The sequence below is a fragment of the Maylandia zebra genome, linkage group LG2 (assembly GCF_041146795.1).
Source record: "Maylandia zebra isolate NMK-2024a linkage group LG2, Mzebra_GT3a, whole genome shotgun sequence".
Classification (NCBI taxonomy): domain Eukaryota; kingdom Metazoa; phylum Chordata; class Actinopteri; order Cichliformes; family Cichlidae; genus Maylandia; species Maylandia zebra.
Window position 1 is genome coordinate 43,690,393 of NC_135168.1, and position 25,326 is coordinate 43,715,718.

At 40.0% G+C, this 25,326-nt stretch overlaps 1 protein-coding gene across 1 annotated transcript in view; it reads left to right on the forward strand.

Annotated features, from left to right (window-relative positions):
- Nucleotides 1-25,326, forward strand: part of ccdc88b (coiled-coil domain containing 88B) — a 57,139-nt gene that overhangs the window by 20,493 nt on the left and 11,320 nt on the right. The window contains exons 15-24 of the mRNA XM_004545564.5: nt 2,001-2,711; nt 5,305-5,484; nt 8,220-8,560; nt 8,717-8,876; nt 10,804-11,175; nt 14,236-14,397; nt 15,341-15,618; nt 15,793-15,936; nt 17,747-17,933; nt 24,071-24,216. Of these exons, the coding sequence (XP_004545621.2) occupies nt 2,001-2,711; nt 5,305-5,484; nt 8,220-8,560; nt 8,717-8,876; nt 10,804-11,175; nt 14,236-14,397; nt 15,341-15,618; nt 15,793-15,936; nt 17,747-17,933; nt 24,071-24,216 (2,681 nt within the window). The remainder of the gene's footprint in view (nt 1-2,000; nt 2,712-5,304; nt 5,485-8,219; nt 8,561-8,716; nt 8,877-10,803; nt 11,176-14,235; nt 14,398-15,340; nt 15,619-15,792; nt 15,937-17,746; nt 17,934-24,070; nt 24,217-25,326) is intronic.

A 25,326-nucleotide genomic window follows, 5' to 3' on the forward strand; every position in this document is an offset into this window, starting at 1 on the left:
GTGGAGCAGAATTCTGGTGCTGAATCAATTTGTTTTTATTTATTTATCATCAGCAGAAAATTAGCTGCAGTATTCGACATTTTTACAAAAATAATGGCTCACTTGTGTTTGAAATGGATTGCTCGCAGACTCTACAACCCTCCTTCAGTGTTTTTTTTTTTTCTTTTAAATTTCTACTCCTTGTTTCCATCCTCCAGCCTGAGAATTGACTGTTTTGGCTGTCAGCCTCATAGCTTACATCTGCCTCTACCAGCAGCAGGAACAAGTGAAAAAGATTTAAAAATACTGTGTATGTTAGCCTCCCAACACCAGATGACTGACAGGTGGAGCTGGTGGACACCATAAGAGAGCTAAAAGTATAGAAATATTGTTCTATAGTTCTCATTAACTGTTAGTTATTTAAGTAGTAAAGTGTGGTGAAATGTTGTGTTGTTATTGTTTGCTGCCCAATATGACAGAAACGCAGGAATGAATGTTAGCTTAAACAAAGGGAAACATAATTAACTGCAGTTAATACTGCATTTAACTGTGTCCGCATAGCTTTGGGGTTTCCCACCAAATGAAATCTGGGGGCAGACGCTATATCCTTAGAATAATAATACAATATTTAGGGATAATGATAAAAAGGGATAATGATATTTATTAAAAAAAATTATATATACTGAACAACCATTTAGCGGTGATTATAACTTGTAGGTGGCAACATTTATCAGTGCAAACAAAATGAAGGGTATTTTCTGTCCTTCTTTTCCGGTGAAGCACTGTCACTGATGACAGCGGTACCAGACTTAAGTTAATGTGTGAAATTGTTGTCACAACAAGGTACCAGCAGCAGCAGCACTATAGTGCAACTGTAGTGACACAGTATTATATACAGTGCAACAGCACAAGTCAAATGTAAACACAAAGGTTGCCTAGGTAGTGTTATTATGAGTGTTTAACAGTAACTAAAGTAACTCAGCCTCTTCAATAAAGAGTGAAACAAATTTGTAGCGTGAAGATTCAATTCTGATTAAATGATCACCGGAGGCTGACACACTCCTTATTAGTTATTATTAATCTCTGGCTCTCTTCCACAGCATGTCTTTGTCATGTCTTCCTCCCCTCACCTACCAGTCGGTCGCGCCATAAGGCCGTCCCTCCCTGAGCCTGGTTGTGCTGGAGGGTTCTTCCTGTTAAAAGGGAGTTTTTCCTTCCCACTGCCGCTGCTCATAGGGGGTCATATAATTTTGGGGGTTTTCTCTTTTTGTATTATTGTAAGTTCTTTACTTTACAATATAGGGCAATTTGAGGCAACTGTTGCTGTGATTTGGCACCACATAAATCAAACAGAATTGAATTTGAATTGGTTTTTATTGTTCACAGGCTTCTCTGGGTTTGTGTTGTGTGTGTCCCATAAACATATGGCCTTGATTTGTCACTGATGTCACAAGATAAAACTTTTTTATAATGTATTATTGTATTATTGTGGACAGTGTGATTTGACATTATTTTAACACTTTTAAAAAAACTAATATTTTAAGTAATAAATAGTAAATGTGTTACGATTAAAACAACCAATCTGAGTATGACACGTAAAAGACACTTGAAGGCTGTGCTTTGCATTCCCTCAGATGAAATATGGTAATTAAATGTTACTCAGTTCACAACATTATACTAGAATTTGCGAATGGTGCTGTGTGACGGATCTCAGGCATACTGAGTTTTCTGTAGTTATTTGTGTGGAGGAGTGCTTTTATATTGTGTTGTTATAACCAAAGATCATTTAAATCGATCAGTAATTTCCCTGTCTGTCCTTCTCTCGTTTTTCCCTACTTCATTGTCTTTTCTTTTGTATCGAAACTGGATGTATTCTGAGGAAAAGGGGGTGATTTCAGTTTTCTTACCCACCATGCATTCAAGTTCAATCACTGTCAGCACATGAAAGGAAACAGTGACAAAAAAGGGATATTTCAAAGCTTTGAAATGTCTTTAAATTTCTCTCCAATTATGCTTTTCAGTTTCAAAACTTGAAGAATGAAAATGCCACTTTGAAACAGCGTCTGGAAAAGCTTGTGACCAAACTTCAACACCTAGAAGACAAGAGGAAGGAGGAAGGAATGAAGATGCCAGACAGAGTGGAAGAGGAGGGGGAGGGAAACAAGGTGGTGAGAGGAATCCAGGGATCTGAATCCTGCAGGGGAGAGGGGGAAGGAAGGGTTAAAATGATGGAGGAGAAGGAGAAAAGAGGAGAAGTCATCGGGACTCACCGTGAAGCAGGAGTTGGTGAAGAGATTCTTCATGTTCAGATGGGAAAAGATGAACCATGCAATGAGGTGATCCGGACCAATAGAAGAGGAGAGGCTGAGGGAGGGCAGAAAGAAAGGGAGAAACAGGAAAAAGAAAGTGAGCCGAAGAAAGAAAAGACTGAATTACCAATAAGTTCAGAGATACAGAAACAATCAGTTGAGGATAAAGTAGAGACTATAGCTACACACCTGGCCGTATGTTCCCTGACTAGTCCTGATATGGAGCTTCTGACAAAACGACTCCAGGAGGCCCAGGAGGAGGCCGAAAGACAGATTAACGTGGCCCAGGACTTGCGCTCTAAACTGGGAGAGCAGAGCAAGAAAACCTGGGAGGCTGAGCAGCGGCTGGTACTCGTCGAGGCTGAGCTGCAGCGTCTGAAGAAAGCTGGAGAAAGTTTGGTGGAGGCCCGCAGGCAGATAGAGGTATGGCTGGCTGTAGTGGTTAAGTTGGAGACTGTAGAAAGTAGATATTAATGGTCGGTGAAACAAGTGAAAACGTGGGCGTTATATTATTGTATAATTGTGTTTATAATGTGTTTCTTGTGTGCAAAGCGCCATCAAATGTTCCCGCTACAACACCCATAAAAAGCAAAAGCTGAAACTGATTTAAAATTGACTGCCAGCCACTTAATGATCGACTCCTTGTGCAGCTATAAACTGCTTTCAGGGCTAAGCACATGTTTAGATCGCTCCTTGGAAATCCCTCTTTGACCACTTGCAGTAATACATCTGTGACTCATGATGGATCTTAGCTTTCATCTTGAGAAAGAGAACACATTTTCTAAGGGAGAGTCGTAAGTGACAAATGTATTGGGCACAAACAATGGTAAATATAGAAAAAAAGTCTGGGTTTTCAATGTACTGTGAAAGACGTCACTTTTAAACGTGTCACAGTCAGGGAAAGTTCACGCTTACAGTTACAGTGCAACTCTGCACTAACAGTCTGACCTTGATGATGGACAACTGTATGGAGCGCAGCACTGTAAATGTTAAATAAAATGAACTTTTCCACTGAACCGTGCTCTGTGGTCTCTGGGTTGTAGCCGGAGACCAGTTTCTTATCGCCAGTGAAGATCCTCGTCATGCAACGCTGAGTCAGTTTGATGCTCTTGGTGAAGTTGCAGATGTCTCACTGCAAGTGGTCAAAACCTAACAATCCAGACTGCAGCGGAGCGCTGAAAGTGGCACAAACCAATGACTGTGAAGGCGATTTTTAAAGCTCACTCTTAAGCAGAGAACGCGTTACTGTAATCTGATTACTTTTTTCAGGTAACGAGTAAAGTAAGGGATTACTATTGCAAAAACGGTAATTAGATTACCATTACTTTCCCGTAGGAACGCTACGTTACTGCGTTACTAAAACCGTGATTTTTTTGCGAGAATGTCTCATGACAGTGACGTAAGCGAGTGCGACATTCGTGACAACAGCTGTGTGCAGATAAACAATGGATCATATATCGATTGTGGGAGAGAGTATGAGCGTGCAGCGTTTAAAGCGTGGAAGTACTGACCTTATTTTGAGTTTGATTCCATAAAAAGTGACAAAAACATTAGTGTCCGTTGTGCGTGGGAAGAAAACTTCTTTTTACAGCGAAAAAAACCCCTAAACTTCCGAGCAAGCACCGAGTGCGCTACAACGTAATGGGAAACTCACAGAGAAACTCGCGGATTCTTCAACTGACCGCTGCAGCACACCTGCACCAGGGCACACCTGCGCCTACGCCACTTCTGCTTTACAGGTGAAAATAGAGCAAAAGGACCGCTAGTCTTTGATTTCATTTATTTTCTGCTGTGTTTTACTTGCATCTGTTTGAAAGAGTGAGTGTAAACACACACAAAAAAAATTATTTTATCTGCTGGAATGTGCAGAAAATAGGTTTAAATGTTTAATCAAATTTCTTCCAGTCAGAGAATGTTGCATATAATTACATTTTTGCTTGATGCATAAAGTTAAAAGATTAAAACTAATAAAACAAGTTTTAAAAAGAGACTTTTCCATTTGATTACATTTTGTATGATGGATTATGTAGAAAAAGTAGAATTGGGCTGAAAGATATATCGCTTTATCACCTATTCAGGTTGTAAATCGTGTTTTTAAAAAGTAACTAAGTAACTAAGTAATTAATTACTTTTGAAAATAAGTAATCAGTAAAGTAACGGGATTGTTTTTTGGGGGAAGTAATAGGTAATTAGTTACTGATTACTTTTTTCAAGTAACTTGACCAACACTGCTCTTAAGTTATTGGGTTATTTTTGGTTATAAGTATGAGCTGCATGGAGTCATCCTACTACAAAATTGGTATCAAGTTTTCTGGTTTTTCAGTTTTTTTTCATAATATTGTCTCTGATTATATACATTACAATTAAAGTAACTCAGTAAATAACAGAAACAAAGATTCAAAAAGTTCACACATCAGAATTGTTTTCAGCAATAACAGTGGCGTGGCTCTTCACTCCAAACTAAAATATCTATTACAAAAACAGCTTTTATATTGATTGTCATAAAAATTTGTTCAGCCAGATGAAAATTTTTAATTTCTTTGGTAAGTTTCTGATCTACACTGTCATGATTATCATACAAAAAGGTGATTTTTGTACTTAGCTGTACTTTACATTAAATGCATGATGGAAAATATTTGCAAACATGGTGGAACTTGAAGCTCACCAGGTTGCTTTTGTGAGCATTTTTGCATTTCGCTCAGGGCAGCAGTGTGCCAGAGTAAAGCCTCGCAAAGCTGCAAGAGTATCTGGGATTGTTTGTGCTTTTGCACACTCATCAAACCTGCAGTGCACCAACAACAGACCCTTTGTGTTGTTTGCCAGTTAACTGGAATTATTAGGAAATGTATTTACTCAACACTTCCTTTAAAGCTGTAGGTTTGTAGTTCTTTCCTAGAAATCATATATATACAAGACTCATTCAATTACTGGAAAAATATAAGAATGTTTTGTAGTAATAGTAAATGCACATGCTATATATCGAGATTTCAGATGTTTCTAACTGCTTTTCTCTCAGGTTCTTCAGTCTGAGGGTCTAGTTATGGAGGAGGAGTTGTGTCGCTTACGAAGCCAAGCAGAGCTTCACAGGATGCAGACCACAATCATCGCCACTCTGGAGGGAGAGCGGGCTACACTCGAGAGAGAAAGAGACACGCTGCGCAGCTCCTTGGACGCCTTGCGCTCCGCCCAACGCAAGGTTGGAGAGTACACAGCCACAGACTTGCACACACAATATAAAGACGCCAAATATGCCCATGAACATGGCAGATGACACTGGACTTAAGAGGGAAATAGAAGAAGAAGGGCAGATAAAAAACAGAAGAGTTCAAAATTTTCTTAAAGTCAACCTCTGTGGTCTGCTTAAATAAAAACATCCCATCTGGATTCCACTTAACCAATAAATTTCAGTATTTCAGCAAGCAAATTCCCTTACTGCACGACTGAGGCTTCAACATGAAGTGGAACAGTTTTATTAAGCTGTCGGAGATGCATGTTAACATTTTTATCCACCTTATATTGAGCGAGCAAATCAGATTTGAACTGCAGTATTCACATATTGACAAAAATCTCATCTGCACACAGAGGAGGGAAGCAGGTGAATGTTTTGGTTTGGCTTATTCAGTGAATTTCTGCAGATGGAAATTCAAGCAGAAACCCAACTGAGAGCCACCTTCTTCAGACAGCCCACTTTGGGTCATTGAAGTCTTTGTGAATACGGTGCAATTTAATGTGCAATTTGCAGTAAAAATTTCAACACATAAGAAAAACTGCAAACTAAGGAAAAGAGCACTGCTAAGTCAGCATTAAAGAAATACCTTAAAAGGGATTCATAAATACCTCCCACTCAGAAAACGCTGTATATAACCCTCCATCTGATGGGGTAATGTTCTTTGGTGACACCCTCCCAGTTTTTTGAAAGTGAAAACATCAGTCTTTTTTGTGGCTGTTTGGCCTAAATGTCTACTAAAATTACTTCTGGCTAATAAACTACAATTTTCTTAACCAAGACTGGATGTTCTTTAACTGTACACAACATATAATTGACAACCTATTGTAAAGAAACAGCACGTTAGAACAAGTGTTTTCCGCTATGACGCATCCCAAAAACCTGTTTTGTGTACATTTAGTTGCTTGCATGAAAAAGTAGTGCAACTCTGGATGGGCTTTTCCTACCGATCTGCCACACTTCTCACGACATCGCATCAAACCAGAGATGCATCTTTAAAAAACAGTGCCTCATTCCTTTGATTTCTAAACACTAAATCTAACAGCACACTCTCATAATGTTAGAGCTGAGAAAGTACTCTGCTGTCACTTGGTTTATGAATAAAATAACTTAAGTTGTAAGCCAGCCAGACGTCAGCAGCAACTAAAAATTTGTTCATTTCAATATTTGATGTTTTAGCCCATGACACAGAATGGATTCTAGCTACATTCGAGGTAGACTTCACATTCCGACCACCAGCAGGAGAAGCAGAGAGCCAGAATTCATGAGAATAAAACAGTGCATGTTAAATGAATCATGAAGTGTACTTCTTTCAGCTGTAGGTGTAAGTAAAAACAAAATAGGAACTCACGTCTCATCCTCGTTCTCCCTTTTGCTTCCCTGTCGTTGTGTACGTTTACTGAACTGGTTTGTTTTAAAGCATTTTTATTTATTTTTTTTAAAAACCCTCATATATCCTGGAAAAATTGATCAGATTTTCTGCTAAGTAATTAGATTTAGTCCACAATCTGGAGGACGCTGTTTTGTGTCTTGGAAATAACAAAAATCTACTCAATATGTTTTTTCTATAGGGCTTTGAAAGTGTTTCTGAATTGCATTGTTTACATCCACGTTTGATGATGTGGAGGGGTGCAGTAATGTGAAGTATGGTTATTCTCGTAGGCGGCAAAAAAATGTACATTTACTCAAGTGCTTTAAAGTACTCTTGACATCCTTGTAATTTCTATTTCGTCCCTCTTTATACATCCTCTTCACTAAAGTACAGGATTTAATAAATTAGGTGAATTTCCCTAACAGGATTTAAAGGTGAGCATTTTAACATTCAGGAAAATAATTATAGACCACAGTATTGCTTATACAGTAGAAATATCTAACAGATAAGCAAACAGTTCCTGTTATTTATATAGAGTTCAATCTGCAGTTTGGTTTCAGGGTAAATTAATGTTTAATGTTTTTAATAGTCTGAAAACTTTTGAATTACTTATTTTTGAGCTGTATTTTTAAAATATATTATTGCTGTTTTGATCCAATCAAATGCAAGGACCTAAAAGCAGGGCACACAGCAGGAGGCGGGACTAATGAAAGCTGTGGGAGCTACAGAAATCCACCAGGTACCAAAGATCTCAGAGTATGAGCAGATAAAGTGCCCAAGGTGCAATTAAAAGGCACAAAACTTAAACAAGGTCCAGCCCGGGTTGACTTGAGGACTTGTGAGGTGCACTGGGGCCTGGCCCAAAACAAACAATGCCGAAAGGAAAACAGACATCATGACAAATAACTAGAGACGGTACTATAAATACACAGAAAACCAACTCACTATAATAACACAGGGGAAACTAAATAGGGCAGGGAAGGAACATACAGATAACAGCTGACTCTTAGACTAAAGCAACTGCCAAAATTAAACAGGAAGTTACTATAAAATAACAAGAAACAAAAAGAGAGAAACAAAGAAGTGAAGAGGAAAACACTAAAAAACACGAGGGATGAAAACTACAAAAGTAGTAGAATCAACAACCCAAATGCAAAACTGTGCCAGTGGTTTAATTTTTGTACTCTGATAAAGTTAATTTTATGTTTATTGCCTGTTTTATTGGCCACATGCTTTCGTGTTGTCTGTTGCACTTTCCTCTGTGATTATGGGGGACTTATTTAAAGCGGGCGTTAAGAACCGAAATCATCCTTTGTGTTTTCTCTTTTGCCAGAGTGACCAGTTAGAGCTCACTACTCAGACTCTCAGAGCAGAGTTGGAGCGTCAGGGCCGCAGTTTGGAGACCTCACGCCGTCGCGAGGAGGAGCTGGAGGCAGAGCTCCGCGAGGCTACCCTCGAGGCTGAATCTTTGGCCAGGGCACGAGATCAGGCGCTGCTGGAGGCTTCACGGTTAGAGCAAGAGAAAGAGGTGTGTCAGTCAGAGCTGGATGGCCAACGGAAGGAGGGCAGACAGAGAGAGAGGGAAGCGGGGAGACTGAGGCAGCAGCTGGAGAGCACAACCCTGGCCCTGGAGCACAGCAACCAGAGAGCCTGTGCTCTGGATGCTGAACACAGGTACACACACTCCTAAGGACATGGAGTTAACCTTGATCATGCAGTTAACTTTATAAGGCACCAGAGACAGCACTGTGCTGAACAGTACATTTATCTTTAATGTCAACTCTGTCTTATGCAACCAGTGTCTAAAATGTGTTTGTGGTGTGCGTGTAGACGTGTGTGTCAGCAGCTGTCTGAGTCCAAGGAGCTCTGCGCTCAGCTGCAGGACCTGGAGAAAGAGCTCAGCTTTCGATTAAGCAGCATGGAAGAGGGTAAACAGCAGCTGCAGGAGCAGTATGCAGAAGCACAGGCCAAGATTAGCGCACTGTCCCAGGTGTGTATGTGTGACGTGGTACTTTAGTTCCTAACGGTAAGCACTGCTGCAGGGATGTGGTGGAAAATTCACAGGCAGCTCAGCAGTGGAAATTACTATTATTACTGAAATGAATTCAGTGTGTTCACACCGGAAAAATAATGAGAAATGCAGAAGATTCAAATTGTATTTTTTTTTATCTGTTGATGGACACTGTGGTCCCTCAGCACAGAGCATAATGAAAATAGAAATGGTGCTCAAAACTGGAAAAAGGAAAACAGTAACACTTTATTTACTACAACATAAAGTGAAGTATGCATACTTAAAGTGTTTGTTTAGTTGCATTTGAGTGTGGATTTTATATACTGTGTGGCCACAACAGAATGAAGAAAATGATGTCGACTGCTTTCTGCTAACATTAGAAAAAGCTATAAAAATAAATACATTCTGAAAAACTCAAAATCTTATACAGTAAGTAAATAAACAATTATGTTTTAAGCTGAATTACTATACTCATTTCTAGATCCATATTGTTTATTCTTTTATTCTATGTTAGAGTAGCTGGTGTGAATTCAAAATAAGTCATATATAATTCTTGTATAATGTAAACAGAATTGGTCCTAGTGCGGATCCCTGTGGAACTCCATAATGAGCTTTAGGATGGGAAGAGGATTCCCCATTTACATGAATTTACAATTGAAATCTATTAGATAGATAGATAGATAGATAGATAGATAGATAGATAGATAGATAGATAGATAGATAGATAGATAGATAGATAGATAGATAGATAGATAGATAGATAGATAGATAGATAGATAGATAGATAGATAGATAGATAGATAGATAGATAGATAGATTTTTATCCATCTATCCATCCATTCTAAGAAAACAAAGATTCAGCACTTGTTAGGCAATGTTCTAGTGGTGTGTTCTTGTTGTTTATATTAGTTATTTGCCTACTAATTTGCTATCTAATTACTAACTTATACTAATTATGATATAATGTTATTAGATTGAACCACTCTAGGACCACAACTAGTATCAAACTACTCACATGAGGACTGGTTCTCACACAGACTAAGAACGTAGTGTAAATGGGTGATAAATGAAAGGAAAAACCAACATAAAGTTTCCTAGGAAGGTGTTGGATTACCACATATTGAACAGAACAGCTTTAATATTCTCTGGCATTAATTTCCCAAGAGACTAAAGTCTGGAGGGATGAAACACCACACGTTCACAACATAATCCCTCATTTGGTGTTTTAATAATAATGCTTGTGAGCACTGTCAAACACTAAAATGTGCTGTTGGTGTTGAGCTAGGTTGCAGTGTACAGACCGCGAAGCCATTATTTCCATATATATCAAACCACTCTGACCTAAGTTGTCCTATGGATGGTGACATCTTTATCCCATGAAGACTGAAATGTTTTATCACTACATTGCGATCAACAACTTTGTATTGATTTGAACTGGGTTGTCCCTCGAAGGGGACGAGTGTGCTAAGGAGAACATACATGGGTGCATAAGGACTGCTGAGTCAAACAAACCTTTGTGGGGAAACATGTATGTAGGTTTCGGGGCGATCGTGACTCAAGAGTTGGCAAATCGTCTTGTAATCGGAAGGTTGCCGGTTCGAGCCCCGGCTCTGACAGTCTGGGTCGGTGTGTCCTTGGACAAGACACTTCACCCGTTGCCTACTGGTGGTGGTCAGAGGGTGGTGCCAGTGTCCGGCAGCCTCGCCTCTGTCAGTGCGCCCCAGGGCAGCTGTGGCTACAATGTAGCTTGCCATCACCTGTGTGTGAATGGGTGGATGACTGAATGTAGTGTAAAGCGCTATACAAATACAGGCTGTTTAGATTAGTTTTTTTTGTGGTGTTTACAGCAAGTTCCAGAGATTTTAATCGTTATACTTTCTCACTATTTCTTTCTCTCTCTTATCAGGATCTAACCCGTGAGCAGGCTCGTTCTGAGAAACTGGCCACTGAAGTGGCACACCTGAGCCAGAAACTACAGCGATCCGAAGCCGAGCGGCAGTTGGCAAAAGATTCTCTCCACCAGTCACAGGAGAGAATAGAGTCTCTCTCCCAACTCCTAAAGAAAAGTGAATCTCTGCAGTTAGAGACGAGGAGGGAAAGTGCACAAGTGAAGAGTGCGCCTAATTCAAATTCAGAATCGACAGACAAGCAAGACATGTCAACTTTGGATCAAAGCCCCGAGGCTGCCAAAGGTTGTGACCTTTCCACGACCCGCGATCATTTCATGGGGGAGGCAGAGAGGCATCTCAGTGAGAGGGTGATCGAGCTGGAAAAAGAGGTCTGTATTTGAATGTGTGAGTGGGTGTTTGGGGGTTGGTGTGGGGGCTCGGTCTTCCCTGTGAGGGAGATGATGTATATTATGTTGAAATTCTTGCTCTAGGGATTCTCGAGGACGATCAGCTCACAGTGGGCCACTTCCCAGAGTGCAGCACTTTATTTCCAAAACTAGTGCTTTATCTTTGCTCATCGGTTTTAAAATGTCACCCCGGCTACTGTTAATCTTCCTTATCTCCTCTGCTGCTTTTCTGCTTAAGCTCTTACTGTCTCTCTCTCACACTCACACATACTCTCTAACATCAAGCTGTGAGGGGCGCTTCCAGCATTGCCAAGGTCACAAATTTCACCCGGTGTGGCTCTCACTCAGAACGTTATTACGTCAGTGCTTTCAGGTTTTGTACAGTAGATTAGTCTAGATGAACTAAGGCACAAACAGATCCGGGCTACATCCTGGTTCCACTTACACTTATTAATGCACAAACAACGATTGCGGATGAAGACATCTTCACATCTAAAAATGCAAGAATGCTCTACTTAAGTAAATAGAATTAATAGCTGCACTGTCCTAAAATATTAAAAGTGGAAATTATGCAGGAAAATGGCTCCTGTGTGTGATATAGTGTGCAGGATTGTTAATACTAAAGTTAAAGTAGCATTTTAATGTTCACTCCTTACTGGCTGTAGCTGCTGGAGGTGGGAGCTCATTTTCACCTGTTCGTACACGCTTGGTCATAACTGAGTAGGCACCCCCTCGAGTGTCAAACAATAAAACTGAGTAGACCTGTCATCATGGGAGAAGAAACAAAAAAGTATTACCTCCTTCTAAGCTTTTTTCTTTTCTTTTTTTTGCTTTTCTTGAAATATTAGGGTTAAATCTCACCTTTCTGGCCCCCTGGGTTTCTTATAAATGAAACCATATCAGAAGCTGAGATGAGAAATCACTCTTTGGTGAAGCATGACACCAAGGTTTATCATAAAGCATCACAAGCTAGAATCATTGGTTTTTGTATTTCACAAACTGATGCAATAGCAGTATTAAGATCAACTGTAATCTGAAGCAAAGAAGCGAGACCCTCTGATATACTAACTCAACAAGTCTTTATTGGGGTACACAAGTTGCAGAAGTGAGGAGGATGAGGTGGAGCAAAATCATGGGAGAGCTGTGCTGGCAGAGGATGAATGAATATGGTGACCATGGCAGTTAGAGCAGATGGGCAGGTGAGGGTGGCTGTAGCTGTAGAATGAAAGCTGGCCCAAGCTGAATGGTGAGAAGTTGGTAAACAAACACGGGGAACAAAAGCTAAACTGAAGATGAAGGCCTGATGTAATTACCACAATAGCTCTGTGGTGGAGTTGGCCTGAAGTGCAGGTTAATGAGTAAATGAACCACCAAACTGCACGCTGATTGGGAGAACAGGAGATAACAATCCATGTCTGGCACACACAAATAGAAACAAGACAAACAGGCAAGGAAAACAAACAGGAAATAAGACGCGTGTGAGCAGCAGGAGAAAATACCTTGCTGCTGCCAGAGGTCAGAGGAGAACAGCCAGACTGCTTCTAGCTGATAGGAAGCCAACCGTAACACAAATAATCAAATGTTACAACCAAGGTATGCAGAAAAGCATCGCTGAAGGCGCAACCTTAAAGCAGATGGGTTACAGCAGCACAAGAACACACGGCGTGCCGCTCCTGTCATCTAAGAACAGGAAACAGAGGCAACAGTTCACACAGGTCCACCAAAATTTGATGATAGAAATGAGAAAAATGCTGTTTCATCTGATGAGTGTCAGATTTGTTCTCCAACATTTGGAAGGTAGGGTTCGAATTAGGCTAAAATGAAACGAAAGCATCGATCCATCCTTCCTTGTGTTCAGGCTGGATGTGATGTGAGAGGGTATTTTCTTGCCAGACTTTGAACTCCTTAGTACTCCTATCTGAGTATTATTGCTGACCATGTCCATTCCTTCATCATGATAGTGCACTCATCTCCTCATGGCTGTTTCCAGGAGAATAACGGACCATGTCACAAAGCTCAGATCATCTCAAATTGGTTTCTTGAACATGACTGAGTTCACTGTACTGTAACCATATCTCAATCCAGCAGAGAACCTTTTGGTAGAATTAGCGAAATCTGCAGCAACCGTGTGTAAGTGTATCATGCGAGTTTGGGCCAAAATCTAATAGAAATATTTCCAGCACCTTGTTTAATCCGTACAATGAAGAATTAAGGAAGCAGTGAAGACAAAAAGGGGTCTAAGTCAGTGCTAACAAGGTGTACCTAATAAAGTGACCAGTGAGTGCAGTTATTTTGTGCCACTGACATCAGAAGGGAGAGAGGTAGGATGATGAAGTAGGAGAAGAATCTAAAAGTGACTGTAATAAAAAGTAGAAATCCCCTGTGTAGCACTATGAGTCAGTCAGCAGTACATGAAGACTCCACAGTGGGGGAAAAAATAACAACCCCACGCCAAAACTGAGCTCTAGACTCTCTAGACGATGCACACATGAAATGTGTTGTCGCTCTTCCAGTACTTGCAAATAAAATGTTCAAATAAAATCGCAGCGTAGGGGGAGTACAGCTGACTTGTTGTTTGCAGCAAGTTAATTTTAATTTTGGGAAATACACCAGATTTTACACCCTCAGCAATTTATAAGGTGGTTTTCTTTTCATTTCTAAACTACCCGCCTCTGTGCCAAAGCAACACATTCCTTTATTTATCAGAGCAGACTGCACCAAATCATGTGTCATCAATAAATTCGCAGATTTTCTGATTGGACCATTAAAGCCTGTGGAAAGATTGCACTGACAGAAATCTCGCGTAAACAACAGATGTGAACTAATGAAATATAATTTTTAACATTTATGTCAGACACAGGAGGAATTTCATCTCTGTGTTTATAGAGTGACACAAATGTCGCATAAAGATGCTACCTGACTGAGAGCACTTTAAAAGGTCAGCGGCAGAGTTTGCCCATGTTCAAATATTATGGATGTTTCCAGAGCCAAATGTAGCACAGACATTATAAAAATGAAAGAAGAGATTTTTCTCCCCCTCAGAAAGCGGTGGCGGCTGCAGAGCATGAGGCTTTGCTGACGAGATTGTCTCAGTCCCAGGAGGCTTGTAAGCACCTTGAGGAGCAGCTGGAGGCTCTGCGTCGGAACTCGCTCAGCCTGCAGGACTCCTGCACCAGACTGCAGACGCTCAACACACAACTACAGGTGACCTAACACACAGACACAGAGCGTGGTTATGGCTGAAGTTGATTTGTTCAAAATCGCACATTGTTTTTAAACCTTTTGTCTTCCTAAAGTGAAACGCATTCAGTCTTTGTGCAATGAATTTTGACGTAAAGTGCGCAGGGACCTGTTAAATTATTGGACATTATTTCATATTTGTATATCCTCTAATGTGGGGAGTAAGATGACAGGCTCAGTGCCAGTGTCATAGCATAGCACTGGCTAAAGAGCAGAAAACTAGAAGAAACAGCCCATCTGGCCCTGTCCAAAGGACAAAAACTACCTACCAGGTTTTTTAAAGCTTACTAAGTATTCTGCTGTAGCCTATTTGATTATCTCCCTCACTTAAATATCCTTGTATCAAAGGGTTACTGCGATCCTTTATGTCAGACTGTCCGGTTTGGGATCATAATGCCTCGGTGTCTGACATAAATTTATTGTAAACTGTTCTTATTGGAATTTGTTGCTCAGAGAGAAAGGACAGCTGTGATGAATGTCTTCATAAGAGATGGAGAAAATATTCCAGTGAAGAAACGGGTAGTTAAACAGATTCTGTGATCCGTTTTTATCAGATTGATGATCTCATCCGATGGAGGATACAGGAAAGGATCCGTTTTTTAGACAACAGAGGCCAATCGGAGTGTTTTTAATTCATTCTGCTGACTGGCTTGTGATTGCTCTGGCTTTATACTTGGTATCAGTCTATTTATAAAACTCAGCAAGAAAGTGAAAACTACCAAAATGTCAAACCATTTCTTTAAGCGCCCAGTGCTGCACACATAATATCTTGTTTAGACCCATGGCAAAAGGTTAATAAACTAACTTTCAAGCTGGTTGGCTTTCAGCTCAACCTTTTGAAATTGCTAAATTACAGACATGGTCTCTCTGTTTTCTGTCACATACACACACATACACACAAACATAGGTGGAGCAAGCGTCACTGAGCTCCCAGCATGCAGTGCTGCTGGCACGCTGCAGTGAGAGCGAGGCACGGTGTGCCACCCTAGAGGCCGAGTCAAAGGTGTGGGCGCGGGAGAGAGAGGAGTCCGCGGCCAGAATGGACGCTCTGAGGCGGGACCACGAAAGGATGACGGCGTTGCAACAGCGTCAGGAGGTGGAGTTGGAGGAGCTGGTGGAAAAGCACTCTCAACTGAGGAACAACAATCGCAGCCTGGAGGCCCAGCATCGAGAGCTGGAGGGCAGGTACAAACACTCACTGACTTAAAGACACGAAATCTTCACTTTGAAGATTTGTGACATATTTTCCATGTTTGAAAGGACTTCTCCCCCAAAATTAAATATGCACAAAAACATCTTGATCTATGAAAGACACACATCATCTTTTGTTGAAGGTAAATCCTGTGCTTGAAATATTAGGTACAAGGAGCTCTTGGATGGCAAAACCCAGCTGGAGGAGAGAGAGCGGGAGATGAAGACGGAAAGAGAGAAGATGGAAACGGAGGCCCAGACGAGGCTGGAGAGAGAACGAGAGCTGGAGAGGCTGAAAGAAGACAATGACAGGTAACAAATCCAGTCGGGGATCTGATCATCCTTTCACGGCACTCGTGTTCATTTGAATACGAGGAGCAGCAGCAGCAGCAGTAATGTCTCTATATGAAGCACAGCGAGCAATACAAGAATCAATTTGAATGCAAATGTACTATATAATGCGCAGAATGCATTTTTGTTCCAGATCTAAATCCTCTGGGCTGAGCACGAAAAAACGAAATTATAGTGCAAAAAAAAAAAGAGAAAAAGAGATAATAATAATTTTTTTTCAAGTTTCTTTCTAAAAGCAGATACGCAACAGGTACATTTATGAAGAGCAGCCTTTTAATAAACCATTTCCTTCGTTATAAACATTTTGTGTCTTTTGAAGCCGCAGATCAGGCTTACTGAACTTCGAGACCATTTTGAACACTTCTCATTATATTTTCTCTTAGTGACTGATTGATATACAGTATGATAATAATGGCCACAATCATAAGATACTTGTGTGACATAATTAGTTAATCAACCATCATCATCTTTTTGATGCAATTGATTACTGACTGCTTCTTGCAAATACGTGGCTGGCAAAGCAGGGAAACAAAAACCTCCTTTGGTGGTTTTTAGACAGCATTTAACTAAAAATACTGTACAAAACACAAAAAATACGATATTAAATAGATTAAAATTAGACTTGTGTGTAATGTAACAATTCATTTCAGTCGTTTGAGTAATTTCTTGACAATGGCTATGACCTATTTTTTGAGGAATATATTAAATGATGGGACGAATCAGATGTAGTGATGAACCTGCAGATTCTGCTGCTCCAAAGTGAGTTTCAGCTCATTGTTTACTTGTCTGGCTGTCTTCTGTTTTGGTTCAGCCTCAGCTCTCTTATTGTCGTCTTTTTTTATTTCAACAATAACTGGAATTTGTAACAGAAAGCACATCTCTTGAAAACATTGTGCACTACCTGCTCAGTAGGATGCCAAACTGCAGGCGGGCAAGGTTAGCGACTAGCTGGTAAACATATTAGGCTCGCCAGAATTGGACAATAGAAGATTGGAAAAATGTGGCCTCTTCTGATGAGTCTGGATTTCTGATCCACCACGTTGATGGGAGGGTCAGAAAATTTCATGAACAGCATAAAAGTATTTCCTCTTCTTAATACCAACTGAGCATTTTTTTTAAAAAAACAACAGCCTACCTGAGAGTTACGCTGACCATGTCCACCCCTTTATCATTTATTCATTTGGCCAAACAGAACAACTTTTGGTTGTAGTGGAATGGGATGTGCAGCAGACAAACTGTGTAATGCTATCATATCAATATGGACCAGAATCTCTGAGGAATATTTCCAGCACCTTGTTGAATCCATGCGATTAAAAATTAAAGCAGTTCTGGAGGCAAAACAGGGTCCAACATAGTATCAGCAAAGTGTACCTAATAAAGTGTGTGTAATATAAAAAGTTTGAAACTGAACTTGAAGTTTCTACTTTAATATGACTGTGACTGATTAGTTTTAATGTGTATAAAATACTTACCTCCAATATGATTATGTGAATAATGTATAATTTTCCCATCAGTGATGTTTTCATCTTATTGCAGTCTTTCCGTCCTCATTACACAATGATACTGAGATGATTACTCCTTTTTCAAACAACGCCGAATGAATTTACTCTTTAAACATTTTGTCCGAGATAATATCTGTTTGTTGTTGTCTGGCTTTGTGTAGACTCCTTGTGTTGGATAATAACACAGTGATCTTCAATCACAGAGTAAACAATGACGCAAAGCACTTTACGAGAGCGCATAACAGTGGCCGTGCGTGTCGATGTTGCAGGCTGCAGGCCCACCAGAAGGAGTGGTTGGCGTCGCAGGCGGAGCTGCTGGCTCAGGGCTCGGTGCTGAGGGCAGAGCTGAACGCCTCCCAGCTGGAGAGGACTCGGCTGGAGGGCGAGCTCAGTGCCCTGAAGGAAACACACCAAAGCCTGGACCTCAGCAACGCTCGGCTTACCAGCCAGTATCAGGTATGAGCTGATACACAGAAATGCATCCACACACACACACCAACACACAGCAGATACTGGTGCCCTCTATGCAAAATAGGATTAAGTGCTTCACATTTGAGACATTACCCTCTTGAAATAAAAGAAAATGCATCTAAAGCATCACTGGGCAATTAAACAACATTTATTAGGAATTCACTGCAAGTTTTAGAGAGCATTTTACATAGTTCAAGTCTGGGTTGAGCATGTCTCATATCATCAGTGGGAAACAATGGCTGACTGATTTCTAATACATGATACAAAGCCAATTTCAGCTTGACATATCAGACAAAAGTGATACATTGGTCCAAACAGTAAATGAATACCAAGTAGCTAATAAAAAGCAGGGGCATCTTTTGCCTTCTAAACAGCTTTATCCTTCTGCGCAGTGCTGTCAAGCCATCACTGAGTATTGTTAAAATAGTTTGAGGAGAGCAGACAGCTGAAAAAAAGGGAACCTCATGAAAAACTACTTCATCTAAATATAATGTTGGCTGTTAAAGTTACTGCTCAAAAATGGAGGACATCTCCTGGATCTCCTTAAATGATTTATTGACAAGTTCAAGAAACTGCAAACAGAATGTCAATTGAGGGGCCAAGAGGGGGGTCTGTGGGAGGGAGAGGCAGCAGGCAGGGTATTGCAAACATAAGTAAATGTAGACAGGGTCAGTGGTGGTGCACAGGAGGAGATCTTGCTGAAGCAGAGGGAAAAAAACCACGGGTCATCCCAAACGGAAAAAAAACCCACACTTGAAATCTTCAGGAGACTACAGCGAGTAAACACTAGAGAGCTTGAACAATAATACCACTCAGCCAGCAGAACGATCTGGCGTGACTGGTTGGATAGAGAGGGGTTTAAATGCAGAAGGAGAGTGATTGATGATTGAGCCAGGTCAGACCAGTCGCAGCCACACCTCTGCAGACAATGCAATGCTGAGTGGTAGGCAGAAAGTAAGAGGAGAGAGAGCTAAATGATGAGGAAAATGATGAGGCAGGTCGGCGCTGGAGGTGAAAGGGACCACAAATAATCAGATAAGCTTAGCTTAGCATGAAGGTTGGATACAAGTCAACAGCTACAAAATCCACATACCAGTAAATTAATGGTTCAATGGCTTATATTGCTTTTGATGTGAGTTTATGGGAAGTAATGGGCAGCTAACAGTGAAGTAACTCCACCCAGCCAACAAAGATTAAAGATTAGAACAGACAATGAATAAAAAGCAATAATGTGTTAATGAATTTCAGACTTTGTGTTGGGAGGTGTTTCCTCTTTAAATTGAATCATTTTCATGACCGATCGCTCCAGCACTTCAAGTGCTAAGATGCTCGTGGCTGGTGGCCCCAGGATACAGTAGATTCCCCTATATAAATATGTAATAACAATCAAGCCAAATTTGATGCCTGCTGTGGACAAAAACACTGAATATGCTGTCAGTGTTTGATAATAACTCGTCTAACTATTAGGGATGGGAATTTAGAGATTCTGATTCCATTATCAATACAACTTATCGATTTGATACCTAATTGATTCTCATTGGTTCTGCTCTGAGATTAACCGTTAAACAGCATTAAAGACATTGAATGTGCGCAAATTAATTGCATACTGTGTCATGAAATGTTTGTTTATGTTGGGGGTATTTTCCTTCTTTATTGTGATCAGTGTTGGGGTCATTACGCATGCGTTTTACACACAGATGTGTATGTACTGTATGTGTACATCTGTGTATTACACATATAATGTATTACACAGAACACTTTTCTTAAAAGTAATGCAGTGTGTTACTTAAATATTCCCAGAAGAAAGTCTTTTGCCACACTACTCTACATTAATTTTGCATATTTTTATAAAATGACCTGAAATGCATTGTCTCATAATTACCAGTTAACAATATAAACCTGAAGCAAAAGCCCCAAACACCAACACAAATCCCTATCCTAATGAGGACAGACATACAGTCTTTCTCATAGTAAAGATACTTTAAAGCGATCGCCACAGTGATTCTACTGTAGAAACATGAACAGGTAGAAACGGAGGCTGGAGCCTGACTGTTGAACTTCAGGGTCTGGCTGCTGGGTGGGGTCAACATTTAATCAGCTTTAACATCACTCTGGGTTCTTGGCTAGCTTAGCGTTAGCATGCTGTCTGTGCAGGTGTTTGCAAAGCGCTGAAGTTGTGTTAGCACTATAGTGCAGTTGTTTCTGTCCTGGATACAGATGAAATCTTGTCGCACTCTTGTCCTTGTGTGCAATAAAAATAAAAGTAATTTCTCTAACCACATGAACTGAAATCAGCTGACTGTAGCACAAGTGCAAATTAAACCAACAGGTAAGCAGACTAACAATTACAAGGAACTGAACTACTGGGAACCAGTTCTCAACAAGAATTAAAACTTTCAATCTTACAAGGTTGCAGGTTGCTATATTTCATTAGACTTCACTGATTACAGAGTATATCCCACATGAGTATTTAGGCTAATGCATTCATACACACTTTTAAAAAAAAAGCCATCTTGATTTGTGGATGACAGCTCATGTGGCTGAAGAGAATAAAAGCTCGCTACAGCTCGCTACAGAGTAATTTGACTTCAGGGCTAACTGCCCACAAAGCTCCATCTTCTTTAGGCAATCTGATTCTGATGGAGCTTCAGTGAACAGTAAATGGATCAACAGATACACATCCCTGGTCCTGTGTCATGGTGGATTTTTTCCCCTTTTTCTCAAGGACATGACTTTCAGATGTAGGTACGTTTATTTCAGGTCTGACACGTCTTCTTTTGTCCTCCACTTGTCCATTTTCCTCGAATTATTTGAGGACACAGTGCACACAACGCGAGACGTGCCTCATTTTGAACTAACAGCTCTTTGGGAATCACCTTGTTGGTGCAAAAATGCTATTTTGTGCCTGTCAGTCTGTGTTATCTTTGGCATTTTTCATAGATTCAACTAAAGAAATGGGAACAAATTATGTGCTTTTGCAGCATGCCGCTAGTAACAAATTGCCTAAAATTACAATCCAAAATTGGTTCTTTGTTAAGTTGTCTGTTATATATGGACACAAAACTGCTTGGTGCATTTGTTATGTTCGAATGATGATGGTTAGAGTTAAGTGGGTCTACATAAAAAAACAACAAAAACAAAAAACAGTCCTCTGAAAATGATCAGGTACAACAACTGGATTAAAACTAAGTGAAAAACACACCTTCAGAAAGCCTAAAGAAGTATTGCTCAAGACCACTTTAACAAATTACAAGAAATTTTGGCTCCTTGCAAAGAAAATATAAAGAAACTGAGGCGTGACTCAAGAATTTTGCACGGTGCAGTACTGTAAAGAGGGTTTTTGGAGGCTTCCTGGATTTGAAGATTGTTTGTGTGAGTGAAAGCGAGGTTCCTATCATAAATGACAAATGAATGCATTAACGCACACAAATGACATTCTTTATATAATCATTGTGAGGATTATATCTTACTAAATCATGTCAACGCCTGTTCTGCCCCCCACAGTAGGTTGATAGGTTTGTATGCTGGGATGCAGAAGTCCAGTTTTCTCATTACGCTGTAATATGGAGAGAAAAATTAACAAAGTTCATCCTGGAGTCTGTGGACCCACAATTAACTTGTTGCAGCAGCTGTGCTAACTAATGGGCCTTGACTGAACAGGACTGGGGTTATGAGAAGAAAATAATTGGAAACAGATTCACAAATAGGAAATTATAAGAGGTGTCCAGTAAATGTGTGGCCATACCTTTACCAATTTTTTGAGACCAGTGACGTGACAGTTCAGTCCCTACGGGATCATCAAATCTCTTTGTGTCTCTTTTAGCTGACATTCAGTAATGTTAAATGCTATTCAGCTAAATCCTTGGTTTGTATAGAGTTCCTTGCAGATATGTTTTGTTTATGTGCTTTTATGTCCAAATGGGTCCAACGGCAGCAGGTTTTATAGAAGTTCAAGGGGGGCAGCTGACCCACACCCACGCTCTTACAAAAGGTTCTTCATTGCCTTTTTTATTGATTCAGACCACTCAGTACCGAATTCTGTAAGACTGAAAACACTCACCTGTTACCTTCCGGTACATCTTTATTCTGGTGGCATCGTACTGTTATTATACTGATCTTTTCAAAAGGCTGGAAATGTTTTTCAAAAATGCTTGATTAAATAATTTATCCTTGCCGACACAGAGATATATGATACATGTCAGAGAATATATCAGACATAAAGTATACCTTCTTTCAAGGTTTTACATATCAGGACATAAAAAATGTTCTCTTTTTATCAGGTTCCAAAATTATTTCAATCTAATCACTATGGCACAGATGCCGTTGTTACTATATTTAATTTAACAAAAGCTAAGCCAAAATTAAGAAGCAGTGTGTGAAAAACCAAGTACACCCTATGATTCAGTAGCTTGTGAAATCACCTTTAGCTGGAATAAGTGAAGTAATTGTTTACCACCACAGGATTTCAGTCAGATTGAGGGCTAGACTTTGGCTGGGTCATTGCGACACCTCGATTATTTTATTCTTTGGCCATTCTGTTGTAGATTAGCTGCTGTGCTTGGGATCATTATACTGCTGCATTACCCAATTTGCTCCGAGCTCTAGCTGTTGGAAAGAAGGCCTCACATTGGGCTGTAGAAGAGTTTGCGAGTTGCAAATCATCACTCCTCTACCACTGTGCTTAACAGTGGGTATGAGGTGCTTGTGCTGATATGATGTGTTTGGTTTTTTGGTGTTGCGGACAAATGTCTCCACAAACATGCTCCAGACGTCTTGCGGTTTGTTCAGATGCAACTCTGCAAACCTGAGTCGTGCTGCCATTTTTTTTTTAGATAGAAAGTGCTTTTCCCCGATGACATTTCAAACAGTTATTCATTTTTTTTAATTGTGCTGTCATGAACCTCTCAGGGGTTTTTGTATTTTTGCATTGCATTACCTGATCTTGGGGTGACTTTGCTGGATTGTTCACTCCTGGGAAGATTTGTGAATACTCTTTTAACTATAGATTAATGGACTTGTTGTGTGTCAATGGCCTCATAACCCATCACAGATTCACAGATTGACCAACAGTTGATTCCCTTAGATCATTGCTGATGTCTTTCCTTCTCGGTAGGACCCAGCGTTCCTATGGAAGCAGTAGGCGTGTACTTATTTTTCATGTACAAGTTCGGCATTTTGGCGTAGTTTTTGTTAAATGATGACACGGTGTAAGAATTAAAAAGAGTCTGCATTATCTTTTGATCTTGCCAGTAGAAGTAGTAGTAGTAGTAGTAGTAGTACCCCGTTGTGAAGACATATTTGTATTAAAACTATAATATAGTCAAATAAACTAAGCTGGAAATAACAGAAATATTGTGCACAGTTGCAGTAAGGCAGATAATCATTGTCGTTATTGTCTTATCCTCAATTTTTTTTGCACACTGGTAAATCAGCCATTCTGCTAATCTTAATAAGGGATAAGCTTGGCAAAGGTATGCTCAGTAGTCAAACTGATGAGAGTGACAGTCTTGACATTATTATTTTCTTATTCCTACAATGTAAACTCTTGTTAATTGATCAGGCCCACGTGTGCACTGACTCTGGCACTAAAGGGAGTGGGATCGTGCTTTTTGTCTATTCTGCTGACTCTGTTCAGATTTGGCTGCTGCAACAGTAACTGGGACTGGCAGGCTGTTATGTAGAGAGAATCTGGCATGATAGTAAAGTTATTAATTATTAATTACAAAGTTCAGACCTGCATTTGGATGATACACCTTTGTTTTGGTTAATGGCGGTTTGTAGGAGTTCTTTCATTCATTGCAAGCTACCAGATTTCAACACAAAGGTCCCGGCAGAGACATTGTAGGACTGTTATACATGCATTAAAACTATAAGCTATGAAAATGCGTTTAATTTTTAATGATCTAGTTGGATGCATTTTGTCAGTTTCACTGTGTTCACTTGAACCGTATGACTAACAAAGCACTGTCCGTACCTTTCTGTCTGCAGGCCTTTTTTCTATGACTCACACATCCTCACACATAGTTTATATCATTAGGCATGCTTACTTTTGCAGAACAAGTAGTATATTCTGTTCTTGTCAAGCTATTTATTCTTGATCGCATTTATGGCCTTGTGTACAGTTGTTGACCCAGCTGAAGGGGAACATGGAGGAAGAGAATCGACACTTAGCAGAGCAGAATCAGAGTCTTTTGAGGGAGAATCGTGCCTTACTGGAGCAGAGCCTGGAGCGCCGTGACCAGCATTATTCACAGCAAAGGGAATACCAGTAAGTATATACTCACACACTCAATGGCCAGTTCTTTAGGTATCATCACCTTTATTAGGCGCTTTAATTAACTTCAAATGTAGAATGATTGTTGGTGCCAGACGGTCTGGTCTGAGTATTTCACAGACTGCTCAAGGGTCAAGGGTCTGCGGGGTTTACAGAGAATGGTCCAAAAAATGAAAATATAGCTGTTCAACCGATAAATCTGCAGTAACTGTGTGATGCTATCACATCAGTATGGACCAAAAACTCAGAAATCTTCTGAGCGCCTTGTTAAATTTGCACCACAAAGAATTAAGGCATTTCTGAAAAGGTCCAAAATAGTGCTAGCAAGGTGTAACTAATGAAGTGGCAAGTAAGAGTGTATCTAGAAAGGATTAACAGTGAATCCGGCACAGTCGAAGGGAACCAAACGGATGTAAACAGCTAACAGAAATGCAGCTGTGTAGATTTGCACCGAAACACATTAAGAGATAAAAAAAACAGCTTGTAAACTATGAGTGAAAATCACTAACACGCTCGAGGTTTGGGCCCGCACCACTTACCTGTGATGTCGCTACAGTCACACATGTTAAAAATACTGGCTTCCCCCAGCCTTCTAGTAAATACGTCTATTGTATACATTAGAAAATCTTAGATAGCATGTTTCTTGATTTATTGTGTTTACGAGATTTTCAGAAAACACAGTGTTAAATTCATGTCACGTATATAAGCATGGTACCAAAAAAAAAAAAAAAACCTGCAGTGAAACAAACATTAAAATCTGTTAAATTTATGTTTTTAAAAAAAGTTAATGTAAAAAACACATAAAATGTATTTTCAAGGTATGGGAGCTTTGCAGTAATGAAAGCAGAGGTGCACTGAAGAAGTTTGACCTTATTAATGGAGTTAACTTCATGTAATAAGTTGCAGTGAATGCCTTTTGTTTACTGCTATTGTTTACGTTTGTAGGCTGTAACAGAGTTTGTATTCATATCAAGCACATAAAAGCACTTCTATAAAGGTTTGAGACTGCAAAGACAACAATTTCACAGTCCAGTGGCCCTCAGTAGTCTTCCTTTTGAATGACTAATAGACTGCTTTGAGAATAATCCTGAACTAATAGTGAGC